We start from the raw sequence: 9,688 nt of genomic DNA, 5'->3' as shown, positions 1-9,688 counted from the left end.
CTGTGCGTGAATCCTTTAGTAGTCCAAGCTAAGAGACATCATATTGTTAACAAGTGTTTACACCTATTATTAGTTTCAATAGCCAACAATCCCACATGCTGTAGTGTTAGAATAACAGACGTTGCCTGAAATGTTCTTAGGACCTTTGTTCCCATTTCACCAATTCATGGCCAATCCTGAGAGTGTTTCAAACATAGCCGGTGATGCATTGGTGTACAAAATGGTTTGGTGTTGTTTGTAGTGCGACCAACTATACTGGGCAGGGATAGTTGTTAGACACGATTATCCACAGTATGCCTACTGTGACCCGACGTTGTACTCTGTGGTAGTCCATAGGAAGTGGTTCAGACTGTTGTACTCGTGGTAGTCCATAGGAAGTGGCAGACTGTGTACTCTGTGGTAGTCCATAGGAAGTGGTCAGACTGTTGTACTCTGTGGTAGTCCTGGAGAGTGGCGACAGCTGTGTACTCGTGGTAGTCCATAGGAAGTGGCCAGACTGTTGTACTCTGTGGTAGTCCATAGGAAGTGGCAGGCTGTTGTACTCTGTGGTAGTCCATAGGAGTGGTCAGACTGTTGTACTATGTGGTATCCATAGAAGTGCCAGACTGTTGTACTCTGTGGTAGTCCATAGGAAGTGGTCAGACTGTTGTACTCTGTGGTAGTCCATAGGAAGTGGCCAGACTGTTGTACTCTGTGGTAGTCCATAGGAAGTGGCCAGACTGTTGTACTCTGTGGTAGTCCATAGGGAGTGGCAGACTGTTGTACTTGTGGTAGTCCTAGGGAGTGGCCAGACTGTTGTACTCTGTGGTAGTCCTAGAGAGTGGTCAGACTGTTGTACTCTGTGGTAGTCCATAGGAAGTGGCCAGACTGTTGTACTCTGTGGTAGTCCTAGGGAGTGGCCAGACTGTTGTACTCTGTGGTAGTCCTAGGAGTGGCCAGACTGTTGTACTATGTGGTAGTCCATAGGAAGTGGCCAGACTGTTGTTACTCTGTGGTAGTCCATAGGAGTGGCCAGACTGTTGTACTCTGTGGTAGTCCTAGGGAGTGGTCAGACTGTTGTACTCTGTGGTAGTCCATAGGAAGTGGCCAGACTGTTGTACTCTGTGGTAGTCCTAGGGAGTGGCCAGACTGTTGTACTATGTGGTAGTCCATAGGAAGTGGCCAGACTGTTGTACTCTGTGGTAGTCCATAGGAAGTGGCCAGACTGGTGTACTCTGTGGTAGTCCATAGGAAGTGGCCAGACTGGTGTACTCTTGTGGTAGTCCAAGGAAGTGGTCAGACTGTTGTACTATGTGGTAATCCATAGGAAGTGGCCAAACTGTTGTACTCTGTGGTAGTCCATAGAAAGTGGTCAGACTGTGTACTCTGTGGTAGTCCATAGGAAGTGGCCAGACTGTTGTACTCTGTGTGTAGTCCTAGGGAAAGTGGTCCAGGGACTGTTGTACTCTGTGGTAGTCCATAGGAAGTGGCTAGACTGTTGTACTCTGTAGGTAGTCCATAGGAAGTGGCCAGACTGGTGTACTCTGTGGTAGTCCATAGGAAGTGGTCAGACTGTTGAGCTACTATGTTGAATCAAAGGAAGTGGCCAAACTGTTGTACTCGTGGTAGTCCATAGAAAGTGGTCAACTGTTGTACTCTGTGGTAGTCCATAGGAAGTGGTCAGACTGTTGTACTCTGTGGTAGTCCATAGGAAGATGCCAGACTGCTGTACTCTGTGGTAGTCCTTAGGAATTGGTTAGACTGTTGTACTCTGTGGTAGTCCATTCGGAAGTGGTCAGACTGGTGTACTCTGTGTAGTCCATAGGAAGAGGGCTAGACTGTTGTACTCTGTGGTAGTCCATAAGAAGTGGCCAGACTGTGTGTACTCTGTGGTAGTCCATAGGAAGTGGTCAACTGTTGTACTCTGTGGTAGTCCTAGGGAGTGGTCAGACTGTTGTACTCTGTGGTAGTCCATAGGAAGTGGCCAACTGTTGTACTCTGTGGTAGTCCATAGAAAGTGGTCAGACTGTTGTACTCTGTGGTAGCCTAGAATGGTTAGACTGTGTCTCTGTGGTAGTCCATCGGAAGTGGTCAGACTGTGTACTGTGGTAGTCCATAGGAAGTGGCTAGAATGTTGTACTCTGTGGTAGTCCATAGGAAGTGGCAGATGTTGTACTCTGTGGTAGTTCATAGGAAGTGGTCAGACTGTTGTACTCGTGGTAGTCCATCGGAAGTGGTCAGACTGGTGTACTCTGTGGTAGTCCAAGGAAGTGGTCAGACTGTGTACTCTTGGTAGTCCATAGGAAGTGGCCAGACTGTTGTACCTGTGGTAGTCCATAGGAAGTGGCCAGACTGTTGTACTCTGTGGTAGTCCATAGGAAGTGGCCAGACTGTTGTACTTGTGGTAGTCTAGGGAAGTGGTCAGACTGTTGTACTCTGTGGTAGTCCTAGGGAGTGGCCAGACTGTTGTACTCTGTGGTAGTCCTAGGGAGTGGCCAGACTGTTGTACTCTGTGGTAGTCCTAGAGAGTGGTCAGACTGTTTGTACTTGTGGTAGTCCTAGGAGTGGCGCAGACTGTTGTACTATGTGGTAGTCCATAGGAAGTGGCCAGACTTGTGTACTCTTTGGTAGTCATAGGAGTGGCCAGACTGTTGTACTCTGTGGTAGTCCTAGGGAGTGGTCAGACTGTTGTACTCTGTGGTAGTCATAGGAAGTGGCAGACTGTTGTACTCTTGGTAGTCCTAGGAAGTGGCCAGACTGTTTGTACTTGTGGTAGTCCATAGGATGTGGCCAGACTGTTGTACTCTGTGGTAGTCCATAGGAAGTGGCCAGACTGGGTTACTCTGTGGTAGTCCATAGGAAGTGGCCAGACTGTTGTACTCTTGTGGTAGTCATAGGAAGTGGTCAGACTGTTGTACTTGTGGTAATCCTAGGAAGTGGCCAAACTGTTGTACTCTGTGGTAGTCCATAGAAGTGTGTCAGACTGTTGTACTCTGTGGTAGTCCATAGGAAGTGGCAGACTGTTTTACTCTGTGGTAGTCCTAGGAGTGGTCAGACTGTTGTACTCTGTGGTAGTCATAGGAAGTGGTAGACTGTTTACTCTGGTAGTCCATAGGAAGTGGCCAGACTGTTGTACTCGTGGTAGTCCTAGGAATGGTTAGACTGTTGTACTCTGTGGTAGTCCATCGGAAGTGGTCAGACTGGTGTACTCTGTGGTAGTCCATAGGAAGTGGCAGACTGTTGTACTCTGTGGTAGTCCATAGGAAGTGGCCAGACTGTTGTACTCTGTGGTAGTTTCATAGGAAGTGGTCAGACTGTTGTACTCTGTGGTAGTCCATAGAGTGGTCAGACTGGTGTACTCTGTGGTAGTCCATAGGAAGTGGTCAGACTGTTGTACTCTGTGGTAGTCCATAGGAAGTGGCCAGACTGTTGTACTCTGTGGTAGTCCATAGGAAGTGGCCAGACTGTTGTACTCTGTGGTAGTCCATAGGAAGTGGTCAGACTGTTGTACTCTGTGGTAGTCCATAGGAAGTGGTCAGACTGTTGTACTCTGTGGTAGTCCATAGGAAGTGGTCAGACTGTTTGTACTCTGTGGTAGTCCTAGGGAGTGGCCAGACTGTTGTACTCTGTGGTAGTCCTAGAGAGTGGTCAGACTGTTGTACTCTGTGGTAGTCTAGGAGTGGCCAGACTGTTGTACTATGTGGTAGTCCAAGGAAGTGGTCCAGACTGTTGTACTCTGTGGTAGTCATAGGAAGTGGCCAGACTGTTTTACTCTGTGGTAGTCCTAGGGAGTGGTCAGACTGTTGTACTCTGTGGTGTCCATAGGAATGGCCAGACTGTTGTACTCTGTGTAGTCCTAGGAGAGTGGCCAGACTGTTGTACTATGTGGTAGTCCATAGGAGTGGCCAGACTGTTGTACTCTGTGGTAGTCCATAGGAAGTGGCCAGACTGGTGTACTCTGTGGTAGTCCATAGGAAGTGGCCAGACTGTTGTACTTGTGGTGTCCATAGGAGAGTGGTCAGAATGTTGTTACTATGTGGTAATCCATAGGAAGTGGCCAACTGTTGTACTCTGTGGTAGTCCATAGAAGTGGTCAGACTGTTGTATCTGTGGTAGTCCATAGGAAGTGGTCAGACTGTTGTACTTGGTATCCTAGGGAGTGGTCAGACTGTTGTCTGTGGTAGTCATAGGAAGGGCCAGACTGTTGTACTCTGTGGTAGTCCATAGGAAGTGGCCAGACTGGTGTACTCTGTGGTAGTCCATAGGAAGTGGTCAGACTGTTGTACTATGTGGTAATCCATAGGAAGTGGCCAAACTGTTTACTCTGGGTAGTCCATAGGAAGTGGTCAGACTGTTGTACTCTGTGGTAGTCCATAGGAAGTGGTCAGACTGTTGTACTCTGTGGTAGTCCATAGGAAGATGCCAGACTGTGTACTTGTGGTAGTCCTTAGGAATTGGTAGACTGTTGTACTCTGTGGTAGTCCATCGGAAGTGGTAGACTGGTGTACTCTGTGGTAGTCCATAGGAAGTGGCTAGACTGTTGTACTCTGTGGTAGTCCATAAGAAGTGGCCAGACTGTTGTACTCTGTGTAGTCCATAGGAAGTGGTCAGACTGTTGTACTCTGTGGTAAGTCCTAGGGAGTGGTCAGATGGTGTACTCTGTGGTAGTCCATAGGAAGTGGCCAGACTGTTGTACTCTGTGTAGTCCATAGGAAAGTGGCAGACCGTTGTACTCTTGTGGTAGTCCTAGGAATTGGTAGACTGTTGTACTCTGTGGTAGTCCATGGAAGTGGCAGACTGTTGTACTCTGTGGTAGTCCATAGGAAGTGGCAGACTGTTGTACTCTGTGTAGTCCATAGGAAGTGGCCAGACTGTTGTACTCTGTGGTAGTTCATAGGAAGTGGCCAGACTGTGTACTTGTGGTAGTCATGGAAGTGGTCAGACTGTGTACTCTGGGTAGTCCATAGGAAGTGGCAGACTGTTGTACTCTGTGGTAGTCCATAGGAAGTGTCAGACGGTGTACTCTGTGGTGTCCATAGGAAGTGGCCAGACTGTTTGTACTCTGTGGTAGTCCTAGGGAGTGGTCAGACTGTTGTACTCTGTGGTAGTCCATAGAAGTGGCCAGATGTTTGTACTCTGTGGTTGTCTAGGGAGTGGCCAGACTGTTGTACTATGTGGTAGTCCTAGGAAGTGGCCAGACGTTGTACTCTGTGGTAGTCCATAGGAAGTGGCCAGACTGGTGTACTCTGTGGTAGTCCATAGGAAGTGGCCAGACTGGTGTACTCTGTGGTAGTCCTAGGAAGTGGTCAGACTGTTGTACTATGTGGTAATCCATAGAGTGGCCAAACTGTTGTACTCTGTGTATCCATGAAAGTGGTCAGACTGTTGTACTCTGTGGTAGTCCATAGGAAGTGGTCAGACTGTTTGTACTCTGTGGTAGTCCTAGGGAGTGGTCAGACTGTTGTACTCTGTGTAGTCCATAGGAAGTGGCTAGGACTGTGTACTCTGTGGTAGTCCATAGGAAGTGGCCAGACTGGTGTACTCTGTGGTAGTCCATAGGAAGTGGTCAGACTGTTGTACTATGTGGTAATCCATAGGAAGTGGCCAACTGTTGTATCTGTGGTAGTCCATAGAAGTGGTCGACTGTTGTACTCTGTGGTAGTCCATAGGAAGTGGTTAGACTGTTGTACTCTGTGGTAGTCCATAGGAAGTGCCAGACTGTGTACTCTGTGGTAGTCCTTAGGAAGTTGGTTAGACTGTTTTACTCTGTGGTTAGTCCATCGGAAGTGGTCAGAGGGTGTACTCTGGGTAGTCCATAGGAAGTGGCTAGACTGTTGTACTCTGTGGTAGTCCATAAGAAGTGGCCAGATGTTGTACTCTGGTAGCCATAGGAAGTGGTCAGACTGTTGTACTCTGTGGTAGTCCTAGGGAGTGGTCAGACTGTTGTACTCTGTGGTAGTCCATAGGAAGTGGCCAGACTGTTGTACTCTGTGGTAGTCCATAGAAGTGGTCAGACTGTTGTACTCTGTGGTAGTCTTAGGAATTGGTTAGACTGTTGTATCTGTGGTTAGCCATCGGAAGTGGTCAGACTGGTGTACTCTGTGGTAGTCCATAGGAAGTGGCTAGACTGTTGTACTCTGTGGTAGTCCATAGGAAGTGGTAAGATGCCAGACTGTTGTATATGTGGTAGTTCATAGGAAGTGGTCAGACTGTTGGACTCTGTGGTAGTCCCATGGATGGGTCAGACTGGTGTACTCTGTGGTAGTCATAGGAAGTACAGACTGTTGTACTCTGTGGTAGTCCATAGGAAGGATTGCCGACTGCTTGTACTCTGTGGTAGTCCTAGGAATTGTCAGACTGTTGTACTCTGTGGTAGTCCTAGGGAGTGGCCAGAACTGTTGTACTCTGTGGTAGTCTCGGAGTGGCCAGACTGTTGTACTCTGTGGTAGTCCTAGAGAGTGGCAGACTGTTGTTACTCTGTGGTAGTCCATAGGGATGCCAGACTGTTGTACTATGTGGTAGTCCATAGGAAGGTGGCCAAGACTGTTGTACTCTGTGGTAGTCCATAGGAAGTGGCAGACTGTGTACTCTGTGGTAGTCCTAGGGAGTGGTCAGACTGTTGTACTCTGTGGTAGTCCATAGGAAGTGGCCAGACTGTTGTACTCTGTGGTAGTCCTAGGAGAGTGGCCAGACTGTTGTACTTGTGGGAGTCCATAGGAATTGTGCCAGACTGTTGTACTCTGTGGTAGTCCATAGGAAGTGGCCAGACTGGTTGTACTCTGTGGTAGTCCCATAGGAAGTGGCCAGAGTTGTACTCTGTGGTAGTCCATAGGAAGTGGTCAGACTGTTGACTATGTTGGTAATCCATAGGAAGTGGCCAACTGTTGTACTCTGTGGTAGTCCATAGAAAGTGGTCAGACTGTTGTACTCTGTGGTAGTCCATAGGAAGTGTCAGACTGTTGTACTCTGTGGTAGTCCTAGGGAGTGGTCAGACTGTTGTACTCTGTGGTAGTCCATGGAAGTGGTGCAGACTGTTGTACTTGTGGTAGTCCATAGGAAGTGGCCAGACTGTTGTACTCTGTGGTAGTCCTTAGGAATTGGTTAGACTGTTGTACTCTGTGGTAGTCCATCGGAGTGGTCAGACTGTGTACTCTGTGTAGTCCTAGGAAGTGGCTAGACTGTTGTACTCTGTGTAGTCCATAGGAAGTGGCCAGACTGTTGTACCTGTGGTAGTCATGGAAGTGGTCAGACTGTTGTACTCTGTGGGTAGTCCATCGGAAGTGGTCAGACTGGTGTACTCTGTGGTAGTCCATAGGAAGTGGTCAGACTGTTGTACTCTGTGGTAGTCCATAGGAAGTGGCAGAATGTTGTACTCTGTGGTAGTACCATAGGAATGGCCAGACTGTTGTATCTTGTGGTAGTCCATAGGAAGTGCCAGGACTGTTGTAACTCTGTGGTAGTCCTAGGGAGTGGTCAGACTGTTGTACTCTGTGGTAGTCCTAGGGAGTGGCAGAATGTTGTACTCTGTGGTAGTCCTAGGAGGGCCAGACTGTTGTACTCTGTGGTGTCTAGAGAGTGGTCAGACTGTTGTACTCTGTGGTAGTCCTAGGGAGTGGCCAGACTGTTTTACTTGTGGTAGTCCATAGGAAGTGGCAGACTGTTGTACTCTGTGGTAGTCCATAGGAAGTGGCCAGATGTTGTACTCTGTGGTAGTCTAGGGAGTGGTCAGACTCTTGTACTCTGTGGTAGTCCATAGGAAGTGGCCAGACTGTTGTACTTGTGGTAGTCCTAGGGACGTGGCGCAGACTGTTGTACTATGTGGTAGTCCATAGGATGTGGCCAGACTGTTGTACTCTGTGGTAGTCCATGGAAAGTGGCCAGACTGGTGTACTCTGTGGTAGTCCATAGGAAGTGGCCAGACTGTTGTACTCTGTGGTAGTCCATAGGAAGTGGTCAGACTGTTGTACTATGTGGTAATCCATAGGAAGTGGCCAACTGTTGTACTCTGTGGTAGTCCAGAAAGTGGTCAGACTGTTGTACTCTGTGGTAGTCCATAGGAAGTGGTCAGACTGTTGTACTCTGGTGGTAGTCCTAGGGGTGGTCAGACTGTTGTACTCTGTGGTAGTCATAGGAAGTGGCCAGACTGTTGTACTCTGTGGTAGCCATAGGAAGTGGCCAGACTGGTGTACTCTGTGGTAGTCCATAGGAAGTGGTCAGACTGTTGTACCTATTGGATCATAGGAAGTGGCCAAACTGTTGTACTCTGTGTAGTCCATAGAAAGTGGTCAGACTGTTGCACTCTGTGGTAGTCCAGATTCCATAGGAAGTGTCAGACTGTTGTACTCTGTGGTAGTCCATAGGAAGAGCAGACTGCTGTACTCTGTGGTAGCCTTAGGAATTGGTTAGACTGTTGTACTCTGTTGTAGTCCTATCGGAAGTGGTCAGACTGGTGTACTCTGTGGTAGTCCATAGGAAGTGGCTAGACTGTTGTACTCGTGGTAGTCCATAAGAAGTGGCCAGACTGTTGTACTCTGTGGGGTCCATAGGAAGTGGTCAGACTGTGTACTCTGTGTGTAGTCCATAGGAAGTGGCCAGACTGGTGTACTCTGTGGTAGTCCATGGAAGTGGCCAGACTGTTGTACTCTGTGGTTGTCCTAGGAGTGGCCAGACTGTTGTACTATGTGTAGTCCATAGGAAGTGGCCAGACTGTTGTACTCTGTGGTAGTCCATAGGAAGTGGCCAGACTGGGTACTGTGGTAGTCCATAGGAAGTGGCCAGACTGGTACTCTGTGGTAGTCCATAGGAAGTGGTCAGACTGTTGTACTATGTGGTAATCCATAGGAAGTGGCCAACTGTTGTACTCTGTGGTAGTCCATAGAAGTGGTCAGACTGTTGTACTCTGTGGTAGTCCATGGAAGTGGTCAGACTGTTGTACTTTGTGGTAGTCCTAGGGAGTGGTCAGACTGTTGTACTCTGTGGTAGTCCATAGAAGTGGCAGACTGTTGTACTCTGTGGTAGTCACCTAGGAAGTGGCCAGACTGGTGTACTACTGTGGTAGTCCATAGGAAGTGGTCAGACTGTTGTACTTGTGGTAATCCCTAGGAAGTGGCCAAACTGTTTTACTCTGTGGTAGTCATAGAAAGTGGTCAGACTGTTGTACTCTGTGGTAGTCCATAGGAAGTGTCAGACTGTTGTACTCTGTGGTAGTCCATAGGAATGGCCAGACTGTTGTACTCTGTGTGGTAGTCCATAGGATGTGGCCAGACTGTTGTACTCTGTGGTAGTCCTAGGGAGTGGTCAGACTGTTGTACTCTGTGGTAGTCTAGGAGTGGCCAGACTGTTGTACTCTGTGGTAGTCCATAGGAGTGGCCAGATGTTGTACTCTGTGGTAGTCCTAGAGAGTGGTCAGAATGTTGTACTCTGTGGTGTCCTAGGGGTGGCGCAGACTGTTGTACTATGTGGTAGCATAGGAAGTGGCCAGACTGTTGTACTCTGTGGTAGTCCATAGGAAGTGGCCAGACTGTGTGACTCTTGTGGTAGTCCTAGGGAGTAGTGGTCAGACTGTTGTACTCTGTGGTAGTCCATAGGAGTGGCCAGACTGTTTGTACTCTGTGGTAGTCCTAGGGAGTGGCCAGACTGTTGTACTATGTGGTAGTCCATAGGAGTGGCCAGACTGTGTACTCTGTGGTAGTCCATAGGAAGTGGCCAG

The 9,688-nt window shown here is 48.5% G+C and overlaps 1 protein-coding gene across 1 annotated transcript in view; it reads right to left on the bottom strand.

Moving 5' to 3' along the window:
• LOC120063918 (zinc finger protein 385B-like) overlaps positions 1-482 on the bottom strand; it is a 41,442-nt gene extending 40,960 nt beyond the window's left edge. Inside the window, exon 1 of the mRNA XM_039014230.1 lies at positions 432-482. Coding sequence (XP_038870158.1) covers positions 432-482 — 51 coding nt within the window. The remainder of the gene's footprint in view (positions 1-431) is intronic.
• Positions 483-9,688: the final 9,206 nt, after the last annotated feature.

This window comes from Salvelinus namaycush, chromosome 19 (genome assembly GCF_016432855.1).
Source record: "Salvelinus namaycush isolate Seneca chromosome 19, SaNama_1.0, whole genome shotgun sequence".
Lineage (NCBI taxonomy): Eukaryota > Metazoa > Chordata > Actinopteri > Salmoniformes > Salmonidae > Salvelinus > Salvelinus namaycush.
The sequence above is the reverse complement of the archived record's forward strand: the minus strand, read 5'-3'. Positions and strand labels throughout refer to the sequence as shown.